Consider the following 17,909-nt stretch of genomic DNA (forward strand, 5'->3'; position numbering starts at 1 on the left):
CCTTCTAGTCGTTTTATGAGCTCCATTAGAAAGTTTGTGCTAACTCAGACATAAGCGAGTCATAAAACGGGAGCTATCCTCCTGGGGGCGAAGCTCAATGTCGGATCTCGGTTTTGTTCCTTGGATGGACATGTGTTTATTGTTCCAAACAAAACCGGCTGCAACCTTTCAGCATCACCCATTTAACTATGTCTTTTCTTTCATAGGTGCGATTGTAAGAGACGTGTCCTCGGTGAAGCTCGAGATGTCCAAAGGACAAAGGAGCAAGGGGACGCGTACTCACCCACTGCAAACCAGGGTCAAAGGTCAAGCTCTATGCAGGTAATGTGGATTATGTGTCAAAATTATTCCATTTCAAATATATTGTTTGGTTGATTCAAAAAGAGTTTCTGGATTTATTTGATCAAATCACGCTTTTTGCCGTTTTTGCCCCCCTTTAAATTGCTTCAAAGTTGGAGCATTTACAGCATATCAAAATTGAAAACCGGCTGTTATAAAAAATTTAACTGTCAAAAATACATTTATAACTGAAATGCAAGGGTAAAAATGTGAGGATTTACATGGCGATTAAATTTCTTTATTTTTTTTCATCCCCCAAAAATGAAAACTCACGGTTTATGCACTGTATAAGGCGCACCGGACTATAAGGCGCACCGCCAGCTTTTGAGAAAATTGAAGGCTGATAGTGCGGATAATAGAGTTCTCGTTTTTCAACACGCACACCCTCACGCCCATTTATGAGCAGATTTTTCAAGCTGCAACATTTGGCCTTAAATCTTACTTATTGCACCGGCGCCACAGCGCCGAATGAACATGTCTTTGCAGACAATGGCCGCTGGGTCAGTGAGGGGTGAAGCGAGCGAGCGAGCGAGCCGGCGAGCGAGCGAGCGAGTCCCACGAGGTGGACCAGGAGGGATTTTCCCCCGAACACATAGTGACAGCGCAGGCAATATAAACCTGCCAATGGGTTGAGGTGACAGTAACGATCGGTCGAGGTTCATTTTATCAAAGTTGACCTTTTTGACCCGCGGGTTCCCATGGAAACACATTGTTCCTTCAGGGGCGATAGCGGCTGATTGACATCAGCTTAGAATGACACTCACTCCATGACCCTGGGCAGATATTACTTTTAGATAATGTTATTGTAAGTGTCCTTCTTGCTCTTCTGGCTTTCATTCAGCACGTGAGCGCACACGCTGAAGATCACGCCGGGTCGACTTCTTTTAGATGAGCACTTTTCTCACTCAGCGTGACTGGCAATACTGGAAGACATGCATTACTGTTGTATTAAATGTGTGATGGAACACAGAGTTTATTTAAGCGCCGCCAAATGTTAGCTTTATGACCGCTTCCCAAAATGTAGCAGCGTTGATCATTTCGAGAGTTGTTGATTAAGGTAAGTGCACCTCGGAGTCGGGAGGTTGCAAGTTTGAATCTAACCAAAGGTCCTAAAGAGACCAAATGAGAACTTTTATTAGTTTTTATTATTATTTATTTATTATTATTAGTTATTATTTTACTAGTATTTCACAAATTGGGAAAAAAAGACTACGATATCACCAAAACAGTCCAGATTCACGTGTGTTACATAGTCATCAGGCCGCAGGGAGATTTGAACTCCCGACCCCTTGTTTACAAGACCAGTGCTCTGACCACTGAGCTATGAGGCCCTAGATAATGAGTTAATATTGCATTTATTAATTAAATTTCTGCTCCCAGTCCAAACGCAATGGGATATGATACTCATTGCACATTCCGACTTGTTCCATAAGGCGTCTCCACTGTGAGTCACTCCCATTTGTTTTTGTACGGTTTTTACACCAGATACCTGAAAACAACTATTTGTGTTGATTTCCTAAATGACAGTCTTTATTACAGAGGACCTATCAAAAAAAAAAAAAATCTTTATTTTTAACCTCTTGTGACCCAGCCTATTCATTTGTGTCCACTGTAATGGACATTCTGGCCTTTCCAATGATGTCACGCAATTAACGTTGCTGTCTCGCTGGGACAAAATGGACACGACAGTGGACGCAAATGAATAGGCAGGATCCAAGGAGGATACGGAGCCGAAAGTCTCACGGTTTGACGGAAGGAGCAGAAATCAGCTGCTGACTTTGGACCAATGAGAATGAAGGACTGAGTGCCGTAAACGAAATACATAATGCACAATATGTGCGCGCACACGCCGCCATCACATCATTCATCGATATCGGCGCGCACAGGCAGCATGATAAAAGATGCATTGTCAGAAGAAGTTGGAAAGCCCCCAGTTATTTTTTTCCTTCTCGTGCGTATGAGGATCATTGTTTTGGTCTCTGCCGCAATTTATGAACATGTTATTCCTCTGAATGAATACAAGCGCTTTATCAGAGGCTTTGACTTATGGTTCGCGCTGATAATGTTCAGAAAGACGGGATTTTCTGCGCCTGTGAGATGTTCTCAAGGTCTATTAATTTTACAGCAATGAAGTGTAATCACAGTTAGAGAAGCCTCATCGGAGCCCAATGACTTTTCAGTATTTAGGTTATGTAACTGAAATCGTGCGCTTACACCTACTTTTGGCCTTGTGTGAGTGAACACTTTGACAAAGACGTGTTTTGCACTTGCACGGGTATCTGCATCCTCCCTTGGCTCTGAAAATTGAAAACAGTTCCAGGAAAAGTGAATTGCCTTTTTTTTTTTAATACCCATGTTGTTCGCCAGCCTCAAACCGATACCGTCGGACCACTTGCTACCCCCGAGGATCCGCGTGATTTAAGTCACCCTATGAAAAACCACGATGCCGCTTGGTTATCACCAAACGCCGCCGTATATTATTTGCTAGGCGCAACTGTGCTCTATTTGGACATAATTACGTTTTACATAGGGCATCTCGAGGATTTTTGTTTGCAAACAGTGTATCATTGTTTTTACAGTCAGGCTCAAGGATTGTCTTTGCGCCAATAGTGAAAAAGAATAACAAATGTGTCTGTTATCAGAGTCTGACCTACTCCAGAGGCTTCGGGCTAATTAATGGTAGCGTGACGGCTATTGTGTTGTAGATGTGGCCTTTTACTACAGAGCGTTTAGTTTTGTCATGGAGCAACGCTGCCATTTTATTTCAGTCGTACACCCTGGCCCAATTTTGAGCTGTAAAAAACTGTAATAGAATAAACTGTCATGTGAGGAGCAGAATTAGGACCCTGAAGCTGATAGGACATGGAAAAGGACAAATGACTTCATAACAGGGCTGTTTAAGTTAAAATGTTTGCATTTTGTAAAGAAAATGTATCTTATTTAAGGCAGTTCTATTTACCACACGATAAGGTACACCTGAAAGTCTTTAATTTTCTCAAAAGCTGACAGTGCATCTTACAATCCAATGTTCTCTAAATTGCGAAAAAACTCCTCATTTGGGGAGGGGGATTTAATAACTTAATCACCATCAGTTAGTAAGGCCACAGAGAGAATTGAACTCCCGACCCCTGGTTTACAAGACCAGTGCTCTGACCGCTGAGCTATGAGGCCATGTACAGTAAGCAATTTCTACTACTCATAAACTAGTGGTTGCATAACACAAGCCAGCCACTACTTCTATTCTATGCACCTTATAATGCAGTGCACCCAATATACGAAAACCATTTTAAAATAGGCCACCGGTACAAAGACAAAGAACCGTACAACAGTCTTTGACACAGAATATATTATTTGATGATTTCATGTGAAATACAAGATTTTACAAAAGTTGTAATTTTTTTATTTGTTATCATCTTTGTTTCAAATAAATACATAATACGTTCCGACAATGTGGCACTGAGAACCGAGAGCTTAAATATTGTCAGAGATCGATCCTATATGACATAATATTTCAATCAAACTAAAGGACAAAACCAATTGCAAGGCAACTGATTGGTCAAGTTACAAACCAGTCACCACAGTTCACAACAGCAACTGATATCACAACATAAACTAAACATTCAATCTTTTTACTGAATGTTTAAATGCCATATTGCATGTTTCACGGAAACAAAAGTGACAACAGTTCCCCGTCATCGATTACCTGCGAAGAAGTCATTGGGGAATTCAACCTTTATTTGCTGTGTGTGACAAAGTGCTGACCTCGATGCTCTGCAGCATGTGCATGTGTGTGCATAAATGCAAAGGCTGCTGGGGGATTGTTGGAGCGGACGCTGGCTTTATATTGCACTATGACATTTTTATTTCAGGATTTGTTTTGCCAATAAAATGCTTTTTAACCCTTCAGTGTATAGTTTCATTAAAGCGCTAACATTTTAAAAAGGTATTCAATATTTCGGCATTGGGATATCCTACTGAAAAAAACTATAAATCAAATATTCTGGACTATGAAGCACATAGGACTAAGGGAAGGTGGAGTAATGACTTTATATCAGGGCTGTTAAAATGTTTGAATTTTATAAAGTGTTTAAGTAAAGTGAATCTCAGTTAAGTCAGTTCTATTTACCGTATTTTCAGCACTCTTAGGCGAAGCTGACAGTGCGCCTTATAATCCGATGCGCCTTATACATTCACACGTTTTCATTTTTGGGGGAGACGAAAAAATAGGATAATTTATCAGCATGTAAATTCTTCCATTTTTAACCCTTTAGTACAGCTCCATCTAGTGGATGCATAACGCAAGCCCAGCCACCATGTAGCTTCTATTCTATGCGCCTTATAATGTGGTGCGCCCTGTCTATGAAAAAGGTTTTAAAATATGCCATTTGTTGAAGGTGCACCTTATAATCTGGTGCGACTCACAGTGCAGAAAATACGGTCCCTCATTGCCTTTTTTTATTGCGACTTAAACCAAGGAACCATATTCCTTTATTGGTTGGTGACCTCCACAAGGTAATGCTGTGAACCATCTGCACTCAAATATGACTAAAGTCTCCTATATGTATCCATGGATCTAGAGTTTCTTCATCACAAGCTTAGCGCACACACACACACGTCTCCGTAGCGCACTCCTTGGAAATCAATAATACATGTCAATAATGAACCAATCCATTACAGCAGTCAAAGCCTTTGCCTTCCAATTACAAAGGCGCTCAGGTCACTTTAAAGAGTCAACCTGATTGTACTATCACATATATCAGTGCCTGAGCTTAATGCACTTCAGCTAGTTTGCAGGAGGGGTTGATTAAGTACCCCCGTCTCGGATATTAATTAGAATTCAAAACCCGGCGAGAAGATACGACAAAGTGGAGCGCGGACGCTTTCCAGTAATCGGCGGCGCAAAAAGTGTGATGTCACACTCGCGCGGTCTCAGAGGGGAATAAAAACACTCACCGCATCCATTCAGCCTGGTGGGCAGGCGTTGGCAAAGCAGGTGTATGGATTGTCTCAGCTCTGGGAACAAGTCTCTGACCCTTTTCCCTTATCCTTTTCCTGTTTGGAGCAGCGGGCAGCCCAGCGTAGTGGAGATACAGTCGCTTTTGTTCCGTGCCACCGCAGCATGTTTTTCCCTCGTAGCACAATTCTCCTCTATTTCAGTCATGTCATGTTCCAGGTGGAGTGATGGAGCGCAGACACGGGCGGTCCAGGAAATTTGTGTCCTCTGTCCAAAAAAACATGTTTTGACCGCCTGCGCCACATCTGGAGGGATATTTACTCCAGAAGCCATTCTTTTGGCCAGCCACATGACACAATATGCTTGACAGGATCTATTTGCACACCCTGCAAAAGCAAAACACATTTTGGACAAACGAGAGGAAAAAGGTCAACTGTAGCGGGTGTGAATAGAAGACAAGAACAAAAAAACAGATAAGAGCTATCTTTAGTCGTCCATTAAAAAAACAAAAGCTGACTATTTTTTTTGCAGCCGTAATTGTGCCATGAGTATACTACTAATTCTGCAACCCAGTTTAGGACAGTAGTACAATGCAATAGGTGGAAACAAAACAAACTAAGTCATGCACAACATATGATATGCCTTAGATAAGTGGTATGCAAATAATTGCCCTTGGCCCACATATTGTACAATTTAATATGTCCCAGACAAATGTGGAGTCTCTGTAGCAGAAATGTTCTTGTCCAGTAGCTTCATTACCTTAAATTCTACAGAGCGTAACCACATTCTTCTGCAATTAACAGAAATCATGAAATCACGAACTGTAATATCACGCCAAAATGGTTTCTTCAATTTCACGTCCTTCATTCAAGTGGGAATAACAAAAAAACACAATGTAGTGATTACGGCGAGCATAGCCCCCAAGATCACCTTTGAGTGATTGAGCTTAACTTAATCCCCCGCACCAAACCATCTGGAATGGGAGTTTTGACGTGGACGTATCCTGCAGTCAGCTCCAAAGCCCAGTACAGCAGAGCTGATTCTTTGACTGCGTCCCGCCGCTCACTTCATCTCCCATGTTGCAGTTCGACCGCATAGATCGACCTTCAAGTATGTTGATGAGAAGGAAAAATGAGGTGAAATATTCCCATCTCGGTATGTGGGCATCAGACTTAGAGCCGCGGGCCATCAAATCTAAGACGGCAAGCGGGCGACTATCCCAGTCTACCTGAGTAAGTCAAGGTGTCCTTGAAACCTGCCGCGAGTCCTCCATTGAAGCCGATCAGTGTTTGGACGTTCCTCGAGCAATCAGCCTTCGTACGGCATCAATCAATCATCTCCGAGAAAGGTTACTTAAGGGGTTAACGTGGACAACCTTTCCCATCTGTTGCCAAGGAAGTGTAGCCTGTTGTGCAGGAAACAGGGAGAGCGGTTTCCTGTTATGAAGAGAGGCTTTTAAAGGGTTGTACTCATTCAATCAGGCGACAGATGCTGGGCCAGGAAGAGCGGCCAATAGCAAAAGCTTTGGTGTCTGAGAGAAACTGCTTTTGGAAACGGTTTTGAGGAACTTTTTATGCAGTGCTTGTAAATAAAAACCCAATGCACTTACAGCAGATTTGTCTCTGCTTGTTCTATGATATGAATGACTGTTTATATGCTCCAATGATGTTTTTCTATCATAAAACATATATTAAGAAATTGTTTCTATTAATCAAAGCTGTATTTGTGAGGCACAGGCAATTAATCACCCAGTTTACCATTTTCTGGATTGTGTGTCCTTATTAGGGCCACAGAAAAGCTGGAAAGCTGTCTCAGACTGGTGCCCGGCCAATTACATTGCACACTCACATTCATACCTTCCAAACAACTTAGAGTCATATTTGCATGCAAGTTCTTGGAATGTAGAATGTAGAATAGTAGAAAACCAACACGCGCAGGGGAAGAAATGATTATCCATTCACCCAGAAGAACATTTGTCAGGGCAGGAGTTGTTGCTGTTAGATCTCATTGAAGGTCTGGCTCAAAATCTTGATACGCTTCCCAAAGTTGTGCAACAAGATTTGCAGAATTCGTCAGGTTCTTTTACTTTTAACCAATTCAGGGTGTATCCTGCCTAGTGCAACATGGATGGATGGATCCACTTAACCATTAAAGTACTAACATTCCTCAGCAAAAGAGAAATCGACTATGTAGATGACCCATTAAATATTTGATTTAAAAAATATATATTTTAAAAATCTAAATGTTTCAAACGACTCCAAATTAAATTATTTTAATGTAACAGCTTTAAACAGGACCTTTAAAAACAAACAAAAAATACAGAAACACATAACTTCGTCATTTTGTGTTTAAATATTCAGGCATACTAGAGGTCAGCCCGAACAAAAGGTTTATTTGTTATTGCTAGCCTGTTAGCAGCTAGCCACCAATATACCACAGTAGGAATTCCAATGACTTTTAGAGTCATAAAAGTAAAAAACTCAAAGAAGAAAATGTACCCATTTGGACTTATTTTTCGAGTGCGAGGAACTTTTTAGACGCGGAATTAGACGCGGTCGTTTCAGGTGAGCTACTTCCAAATGACAAGAAGATACCAGCGTTAGCATGCATTGCTTGTGCGGCTAAGCATTGTATTTGTATTTGTTTCTATTCATCATCAATTCAAACAAAATTGAAATTAGTTTACATATTTGGTGAGAGTGTGGGTGGGGAGGGGCATGGAACATATTTAGAAAATGTGTTTTAAATATCCAAAACACACGTATTTGATTCGCGGACAGAAATAAATCTCACGTAGAGCAGCGTGATGTGTTTACGCTCCACGAAGCCCTGCCTCAGTCAGGAAACCAAAAGAGCACCACCCGACAGCGCACAGGAGCTCACATGAGGAGGAGAGGAGGTGCACGCTGCACACCGGCTCTTCTCACATCTGCTCTTTTTACGCGCTGGGGCGCATCGTCATCATCACCGTCATCTGGTGCTAATCTACCGGCAAAAACGAGACGATATGAATCGCAACTCTGCTTCTGACACTTGATTTTCCCACCAACATCTTTCCGTGTGTATGTGGACTAACTTTGCGGGGGATGCAGTCAATGTGGCGGAAAATGAGCGCAACTCTCGGTTCCCGTGCATGATGATGTCCCACAATGAACACAGGTTGGTTGTTCATATTTTTATTCGTAGCTTGTTTCGCTGTGCAAATCAAATTTTAAAAAATGGGATTTAAATAAAGAAGAACGTGTGTTAATGTTGGGGGGATTGTGAGCAATGGCTCTCCTCACTCTGGATTAATTTAATTTCAGGTTAATTACTCAATGCCTGGAAATACTCTTTCAACTTTAAATGTAAATGTGTGATGCGTTGATTTAAGAACGTCTCTTTATAATATATGTCATAATGTCACACATTTTGAGGAAATGTCTTTAAGTTTATTCACTTTCTGCAAAGCATGTTGCAGAAAATAAATATGAACTGCAAAATATACACACACAGAAGGTCATCTGCAAGTTAAGTTTAAAATATATATGCATCTTTGAATGAGTTTTTTGGTAGAGTGTATGTGAAGAATAAAATAGCATTGTTATGTACAAGTCAGATTTTACTGTGGACATGATCTAAAATCATATCCTGTGTTTGCGATTGCCAAGGTCCTACTCTCTGTCACCTCTTGATTTTCAAACATTTGCTTTACTTGAATTCTTGTTGCATAATTCATATCCTGTTGTTTGCAGTTGGGTGCTTTGTCAGCCTGGGACCCTTGTTTTTCTGTTTTATTGTTCTGTGACATACTCAAAGAGCCTTTTCAGCAACAGTGTGTTTGTGTGTGTGTTTGTGTGTGTGTGTGTGTGTGTACCTATATGAGTGTGTTTATGTGCTTTCAGTGGAAGAATGATGTGTGTGTGTACCTATATGAGTGTGTTTATGTGCTTTCAGTGGAAGAATGACAAGAAGGAAGTCCATTTGTGTTGTGAAAATGTGTACTCTTAGACGCTCATAGTGACTGGGGGGCTGCTAATGTCCTTCCCGTGGAAATCCTGTGTAGGCTCCTTCAACAAACAAGCACGGACGAAACTGAAGTGTTTTTTCAACAAATAAAATTTGTGTCTGAAATAAGGTATTGGGTAATTCACAAAATGTGATGGACACGTCGAGACACGGTGTCTAATAGGATGTGCGTCAGGGCAGGTGCTCAATAACAGGAAACGACAAGGGGTGTGTGCACACTGTTAGGAATGGGCGTGTTTCATGATGAATCTAAACTTCAATAAGTGGTGATCCTCACAGTCAACACTTAACTGTGTAATTTTTTAAGAATACATTTGCATGAGTAACCTTGCAAAGACAATCAGAAATACAAGCTATGGCAAAGTGTGAATCTCTCGCAGCCATGTGTCATTTCCCAGACAGGGAGATGTTATTGTTTCTCCTATAAGTGCGCTGTGGTTCTCTTGTTTTTCCTGCCGATAATGTTCCCTGCAGCATTCTTCATGTCGCTGACTACTGGACAGGACACGGCTTGGAGAAACAAGCCTTGATTTACTTTGTGTGCATTAAAGCTTTGATTTGACACGGTTTTCATTCTTTTCACAGATTTCCAAAATCCACTGCAAGACCCTCCACCAAAGGTCCGAAGTCATTTGACCATCAAAGTGCAGTCCAAACTGATGCCAAAGCCTTGTCCCCCTGTGCATGGGTCAAAACCTCCCGTTGCCCCGAAACCCAAAGGCTTCTACGTGTTTATACCACAGGGGGAGCGATACTCAACACAAAGCCTCTCCAATGGAGACCTGCTTCACTCTAATGGAGAATCAGGTCTTGAAAACCTGGACACAGAAGGAAAAACTGAGACTGAGAAGGCAAATGATGTGATAGAAGGAGAGGTGAAGGCCAAGACAGATCCTGGGGAAATATTTAATAATGATAAAGATGATGACATCGGGAGCACCGGCTCTGAGGACACAGTCCCAGGAGACGGCGGTTCGACTGCAGACGCTACCGACGATGAGAATCCTGACTCAAGTCAGTCTTGCGGTGATCAAAACCATGATACATCTCCTCCTTTGTCGAGCGCAAATGAAAATGAGCAGGAGGAAAGCAACACTCAAGAGTTGAGTGGAAAGACTGAAAAAGACTTAGATGAAAAAGTGGTAGAACAAACGCTTGATCAAATGTGTTCGCTCAGTCTGGGGGAGTCAAACTGTGTTAAATCGAACCCGCCCTCAGATGACAATGCACTTGAGATTGGAAGATTTGTCTTTGGATTCCGCACGCTCCCGACTGTAACCGAAGAGTATCCTTACGATGTGATCGGTCCCACGGATGACACCAGTAGTACGTGTGAGTCTTGCGACCCGGCTGAAAGCGGTGATGCTGAAGTATGGCAACCAGAGCGGGCAACCAAAGACGTCTCCGGCTGCTTTCGTTTCACGTCCAGCGCCGACGATGCGTTTGGCCCGTATTCCGTCATCGAATCGGTTCCACCAAATCAAACTTGCACTGCTGACCCTGAGTGGGGGGAGGATGAAACTGATGAAAACGATCAATCGAATGTTCAGCAAACTCCCGCGGCTTCAAACCCGGAGCCTTTCTACGTGTCCTCGGATGACGTGGACCAACTCGAAGATAAGCAAGCCCTCACAGGTCAGGCTGAGGTTGAGGAGGCACCTGAACACTGGAATCAGCATAAAGACAAAGCAAAAGACTCTGAGTCAGCAGATGAGTATGCAGACATTGAGGATTCTTCCTGTCTAAAAGCTGATGACTTTGAGCAGCTGGAATGTGTCTCATCAGAAGATTATGTGGAAATAGGCGATGAGGATGAAGAGGAACAGCCAGAAAAGAAGCAGGTAAAGGGAAAAAGTATAAAAGAGAGAACCGCCCAAAGAGAACAGTCTTTCCTGAGTCAAAGAAGAAGCTGCCAGCCCCGTCTCAGGTTATGCAACATCACCGTGCCAAAGGACTTAGACCTGGGCCGCACTCCGGAGCTCACCAATAGGGTGGTCTTTGCCCACACCACTGAAGCGTTCGAAGAAGACATCGAAGAACTGGATTGCCAAATCGTGCCTTTCTATGAGGACACCGACTCGGACAGTGACGAGCATATTTATGAGGAAGCTGGCTTTGACTCTGAGGGGGAGAACTTTTTAATCCCAGAGAGGAAGACTGTCGTGACACGTTCTCGCTCTTATTCCGGAAAGGTTCCAGGTTACGTCCCAGAGACTGTACCAGAAGAGACGGGCGCTGAGTATCAAACACATGACTACTATACAGTGTCCTTGGATCAGAACAGTGAACCAATTAGTCAGTCCCAAACACCCGGGGACAGCTGCTCGATCCCATCGACAAAATCCCGCCAATTTCTTTTGTACTCCCGCTCTGCAGGGAGTCCAGAATTGTCTATGGGTGAACAATCACAAAATGATGAGCTCAAGATCAAGAGGAAAGATGACACTCTTTCACTTCCGTGCGTCATGACTTCTTCAGGAAGTTTCTCCCAACGCAGTCACCAATCATCCAGCGGCGTTTCTACACCAACCTCTCTAGTGGATATTCCTCCACCCTTTGAGCTAGCATACATCACCAAGAGACCAGTGACCAAGAGCTCACCTTCGCTTTTGATCCAGCACGATCCTGACGACAAACTCAAAAAGAAGAAAATTTCCTTTAAACGCTTTCTGGCTCTTAAGTTCAAGAGGAAGACAGATTCTAAAGGTTTCAGCGATGGTTCCGTCCGTTCCTCTCGGTCTTCTTCTGAGTCCAGTCATCATGGCCCTTCAAGAGTCATTGATCTTGACCATCGAAGTACCTCCAGCTCCCCTCGACTCCAGTCCCCTATTGTAAACCCCCAGCAGTCTCCGTCGGACCTGCCGTCCACGTTTGTCTTCTACAAAGATCATCAGAGAAGGAAAGGTGACCTCAAAGCTTATGGCAGAGGCGTTTCCAGAGTAGAGTCTTTTGAGGAACGCTCACATCGCTCTGCCATGCCTCTGCCTTTAACCAAACCCCGTTCAATCTCATTCCCCAGTGCAGACACGTCTGATTATGAAAATATTCCCGCTATGAGTTCTGACTATGAGAACATCCAAATTCCAGGCAGACCCACCAGATCACACACTGTAACAGAGTTTTTTGAGGATCCAAATCGCATGACAGCTCCCTGCAATGAGAACGACGGATACGTGGACATGAATAGTTTCCCTGGGATAGACAACAAACCCTCAAAGGCAGACCCTGAAAGGTATAGTGCATATTCACAATCTATTTTTTCTGTTTAAAAAAATCAATGTTGACATTGTAAGTGGAAGTGATATGAATCATTTTTGGTCTGGTATATTGATGATGTTTACAGTAATATATATATTGCGTATCGATAAACCTTAGTCGCCTTTCAGTTCCCCTCGAAACTATTGAAATTGAGAGATAAAAATGGTTTCATTCTACTATTTCAGAAACAGCATAACATAATTTGTTTTATTGCTTACTTATTAGGAGAAGAGCCTGGTCATTTTGTCCTTTTTATTTCGGAGTTCTGATATTTGCACTTTTGGTCTTCTCTTGGTCTGCACCTCCAAATTCATTGGTCTTGTCTGACTTGCTACTCTATAGTCTAGATCAATCGTAAACGTTATTTTCACCTCAGTCGGTTGTGCTCGCCTGCAACGTTTGTAGTCTTGTAAGAATCACGCTAATTGCAAGTCCTGACCTTTTAACGCTGTACTAATGTGTTGTGCGGTCTTAGAGCATTTTGCATGAGGCTGAGTGAGATCTACCTCCTGTAAAAGTCTGTTAAATGAGAAATGACCACCCTATGGTTCTTGGAATAGCCCTTGTGGGGAACCTCGCTAATGTTTTGTGGATTTAGAGGTCACTGCGGGTGCATATGCCTCCTATGAATATCTGAAATGATAGAACATTTAAGCAATAGCTCACTGAACAGCAATTATTCACATTAGATAGTCATTATTAGCCGCAATTAAAAGTGAGGGGGAGGAAAGTGAGGGTAGGTTATTAGCGGTAGAAGAGCGCATATCGCATAGGAATGGAGAGAAGAGGAGCAGTGCTCACGCTAATAGATGAAGCAGAGGCGTGAGAAAACAAAGAAAAGCAAAGTATATGAAGAGGCATTCAAAACACGAGAAAAGGGAGAAAGCAGTTTGAGTGTAATTGCTCTCCTGTACCTGACACTTATGGTTAAGTTTAGAAGTGCTTTTATTAAAGTAGCGCTCTCTCGGGTGCCTCTCTCTCGCTCATTGGACCCTCGGGGGACCGCGGGTTTTACTGCAGTGTGTGATGGAGTGAGGAATCACCACGGGCAGACGGCGCCAAATTACCTCAGCCTGACCAGCAGCTTCAGTTGCACCGAGGCCACAGTCTTTCCCATCCTTAATTAAATAGTCTTGCTTGATGACCTGTGTGCGGTCAAAAGCATGGTACATTATTTAGCAGTCGACAAACGACTTTCTGGAGTAGATAACCTTCATTACAATTTTCATGTCCTGAACACCCGGTTAATGTATACTTAATTGCAAGCGCACACCATATACCATGTATTTTTTTATTGCACATCTTAAGATGACAAACTAGAAGGAGAAAAAAAACCTACAATTTAGAAGGAGGGGAAAAAAGCCATAAGTTTCATGATTTTTTAAGTCGCTGTCAGGTCAAGCAACATACAAGGAGGGAAGACAAGACAAAAGGTTTTTGATTCTTTTTGCTCACGAGGAGAACAGACAGAGATGCGTTTGCAGTTACAGACGTCCTACCGCTCTGGGAACTTAATTTTGATGTAAATTATGTGTATCAAATGTAATGGTGGTAATTTAGTACCAAAGCTATATCGTCCTGAAACCCATCTTATTCATTTGTGTCCACAGTCGTGTCCGTTGTTGTCTCAGAAAAAAAACAGCAAAGCTGATTGCATCCTACCAAAGTACATTAGACATGTTTGTAAAGGTCACAATGTCCTCCTCTGAGCACTCTAGGACACAGTAGAGTAGCTCCAGTGATAAAAAGATATAGACCAAAAACAAATGTCTACTACAGTGGACACAAATGAGTAAGCTGGGTCTCAGGAGAATATTGCTCTAACTTTGTCAGGTGAATTCGAGTCATGTTCAGTTGCAAATAGTACAATGTAGGTACCTCCTTAATTATTCAACCCAGTGTGAGCCAAGGTATTTTTCTGCAAGAGTGGTGCATGTGCTTTGTCAAAGATGGCACCCTTGCTGAGAGCGCACTCTTATTTAGCCAATTAGCAGCGTGGCAACAAATGAGCAGTAAACAACATTTTGGCAAAGAAAGTGCAGGATATGTGATTGCATTCAACTTTGGGACCATTCTTTGTCCCCCGATGTCACTTTTTGGCAGTTCCACTTAACGAAGCAAATGTGCAGTTGAGCTTTTGTACCGTGATGCGCGGTTAATTTTCGAATGAACTCGGCTTTTTTTGTGCGTGAAGATTCCTGCTCTGGCCATGGAGGCCTCTGTTATGCGATGGGATGAAGGAGTTCCCTTTTGTGTATTGTTGTATTGGGTGGTGGCTCTGTGGTAAGGTGGTGGACAGGGCGTGTCTCTGGCTCAGCAAGCAAGGCCCCGTGCCAGGCATTCTTAGGTCATTGCCAGGTCAACCCCCGGGGAGGAAATGTCCAGCCTTGAGGCTGTTTACAGGAAATGCAGGGCAAGGGTCGGGCTGTGGCGGGAGACAGGGAGAGGACAACATGGCTGGACACGTAGAATGTGTGCAGAACAAGGTTGTCACCGTGCTGTGGTGACATGGAGGTGTGGTCATCCCAATTTTGCTAGAATTGTTTTTAAGGCTTTTTTTTTTTAAAATAATTCTTGTTGTTTTTGTTGCTATTTCACACAGACATGTGTTCCATATGTTCCAAACATTGGTTATAGCTGGGGTGACCAACGTGGTTCCCGCGGGCACCAAGCAACCCGTAAGGATCAAAGGAATATCCCGCAATCCTGTTCTGCAAATAGTTTACAAGCGATAGAACATTGTGTTTTTCTAGGAATTTTGCAAACAAAATTATACACACTGGCAGGTTCAGTCAAGCTATAACATTTCATAAAAGAAACACAAAGAAGGAAGACAGGCGATTTGGACTTTTTTTACTCGCTAGGAGAACGGACAGAGATGTGTTCAGCTCCCACTGTTCCGATACACATCCCTCTTTTATTCATTAGGATTGGCCAAAAGCCGTTTGCTGCCCTGAAGGGTTAGCAAAGACATATGTCGGGAACGTAACAATCATATTGTGATAGTGGGGGATTTAGGCACGAGTCCTTACACTATCATTCCATGCAACCACTGCTAACTTCTTTTCCAGGAACATAATGACCGACCCCATACCGTTCCGCCCTGGGGTTAGGTCACGTGCCTCCCTCTTCAGCTGCGGGAGACATGTTATAATTGCCTAATAATTTACCAAAATACATATTGAAAAAAACAAATATAGTATCATCTATATATAATAAATATCACATACAGTATATTACATGTAAATTGCATATTACACTTGATTTACATTTTTACCTTAACATGATCGGTGTGTTCACATAAACTGGTTAGCCCTCCGTATTACTCAACTAAAGAAATACTCAGTTTCAAAAAGACTGGTGATCTCTTGCATATAGCATACATGCTTGTATCTCTGCCACCCAAAGTGCAATTTTTACAAGCTTTTACCTGCTGTGTCACAGGTAGCCCGAGAGAAGTCAGAGCCTTGTATTACGAGAACAACACGTGATATCACATTAGAAGCACAAGTGCCAGAGGCAACACATAATCATTATAAAAAGCCAGCAAGCAATTTAAAAGTAAAGCGTTCAATTCTCACAATTTCCCCCATCAGTATTCTTTTTTTTTTCTCTCTATAGTGGCAGGAAAAGCCATTCTCTTGTACCTATTTTCAGTAATGGTTGTATTAGAAGTGAGGGGTGGAGCTTTTGTGATTGCACCTAATATATATTTTAATTCAACTCAATCACATATCGCAAGCATCATCAATTCGAGCAATACGATCTGTTCTTTTGTTATATTCATATTGTTCAACTGGTGAAGTTACAACGCTTGCCAGTAATTATTTCTCCACCGGTCTACGAGCACTATCTCCGTTTTTTTGTTAACAACTAAAGATTGCAATACCTTGGCAAAGAGCTTCTATTATATATTTGAAGCAATTCCATCAGTAGCCAACATCACCCTGGAGACCAAACTGTTTTATCTTCATTCAGGTCCACCATGAGTAATAGCCCACCAAATGGAGTGTGTCTGCGTGTGTCGGAATAATAGATTCAAAAGTACTCTAGTACACAATATTGTATGACATACACAGTGGAGCTTTAAAAGTCAGTAGGTTCTATTCATTATGAAGCCACAAAATTGTAATGAACGAGACAAGAATGCCAAGTTCAATGGAAGAGCCCCTCTCATGTGGCTTAATAATTAGAAACAGCTTTTAGTATGATGCACTGCTGTTTTATGCCATAGCAATCACAACAATTAAACATACTCTTAAGTTTTACTGCGCAGGCATTTTTTTTTTACATGGAACACTATTATCTTTGTAGAGGCATAAGGTACCCCTGACCTTATGATATGCTGCATATTTATCCCCTCTGTAATCATTTGCAGGTGGTAAACCCTCTTATTGCTGCTTTTAGATCATCATCCAATCATCGTCCTTGTTAGGGGAATATGGTCAAACACACTAAGTGAGTGTTAATGGTTAGGAGAGTTTTAATAATAGCATTAAAGAGATTACAGGAGAACTGACCTAGAGTGCGAGCCCCAAGAGCACTTTGTCACTCCACTGAAGGATTATCCTTGCACATGCACAACTCTGTCGCCAAAGTAAAAGGACCAATTGGGAAGAGGATTATAATATGGCGCTGTGCTCGGACACTATACTATACTGCTTATCTACACTGAGGTCGCAGGTGTGCAGAGGCCTATCCCTGTTGACCAAAAGCAATAGCAGCCTCTCAACAAAAAATTCTCTCAGGTTTTTTTAGTTCTCTATGAAAGTGATTCTCAATTGGGGGTCTGTGAATCCCTTGGGGTACTTGAAGGTACTTTAGGAAGTGTGTGGGGGTTGTGTTATGGGGTTTTTGCGGTAATCAGCGAATATGATAGCATGTTTTTTAATGCAATGACAGGAAGAGTTTAAAATCTTATTATAAAAACTAAGAGCAAATCAATTGGTACATGAAGAAACTAATTTCTGAATTGTGACTCATTTGCAAAGCATCGTGTGCTTTTATTTTAAGGATAGGCAGGAACAGATGCTAAGTTTGATGTATGATGTATATTGTGGAGTTTTTTTGGAGTTGCTGAATAAAATATGCCTAGCAAAACCACTACAAATGCAGTTCTGGTTTAATAAATCAGATATGGATTACACAGCACTCTGTTTTCAGTCCTTTTTTTCATCTGAAAATGCTTTTCGCTGGCTTGGCGTACTTGATTGAAAAATATTTGAGAATCACTGCTCTGTGGAAGCAGACTGATTTCGCATTGTGCCATGTCAAAATAAAATATTTGTAAACCGTGTACTTTAACTTTGGAAAACATTGATGAACATTTGCGGATTTTACTGGCATATTA

The 17,909-nt window shown here is 42.1% G+C and overlaps 1 protein-coding gene and 2 non-coding genes across 4 annotated transcripts in view; 1 reads left to right on the plus strand and 2 right to left on the minus strand.

Annotated features, from left to right (window-relative positions):
* Nucleotides 1-1,597: 1,597 nt before the first annotated feature.
* Nucleotides 1,598-1,670, minus strand: trnat-ugu (transfer RNA threonine (anticodon UGU)). The gene has a single exon. It is a non-coding gene; the product is annotated as a tRNA-Thr (tRNA).
* A 1,767-nt stretch (nucleotides 1,671-3,437) lies between these two features.
* Nucleotides 3,438-3,510, minus strand: trnat-ugu (transfer RNA threonine (anticodon UGU)). Its single transcript has one exon. It is a non-coding gene; the product is annotated as a tRNA-Thr (tRNA).
* A 4,701-nt stretch (nucleotides 3,511-8,211) lies between these two features.
* The window catches only part of fgd5a (FYVE, RhoGEF and PH domain containing 5a), a 30,614-nt gene continuing 20,916 nt past the window's right edge, over nucleotides 8,212-17,909 (plus strand). For both annotated transcript variants that reach the window (XM_088424553.1, XM_088424554.1), the window contains exons 1-2: nucleotides 8,212-8,452; nucleotides 9,887-12,533. In XM_088424553.1, the coding sequence (XP_088280679.1) occupies nucleotides 8,443-8,452; nucleotides 9,887-12,533 (2,657 nt within the window). In that variant the 5' untranslated portion in view covers nucleotides 8,212-8,442. The remainder of the gene's footprint in view (nucleotides 8,453-9,886; nucleotides 12,534-17,909) is intronic.

This window comes from Hippichthys cyanospilos, chromosome 9 (genome assembly GCF_059441005.1).
Source record: "Hippichthys cyanospilos isolate Australia breed blue-spotted pipefish chromosome 9, RoL_Hcya_1.0, whole genome shotgun sequence".
Classification (NCBI taxonomy): Eukaryota; Metazoa; Chordata; class Actinopteri; order Syngnathiformes; family Syngnathidae; genus Hippichthys; species Hippichthys cyanospilos.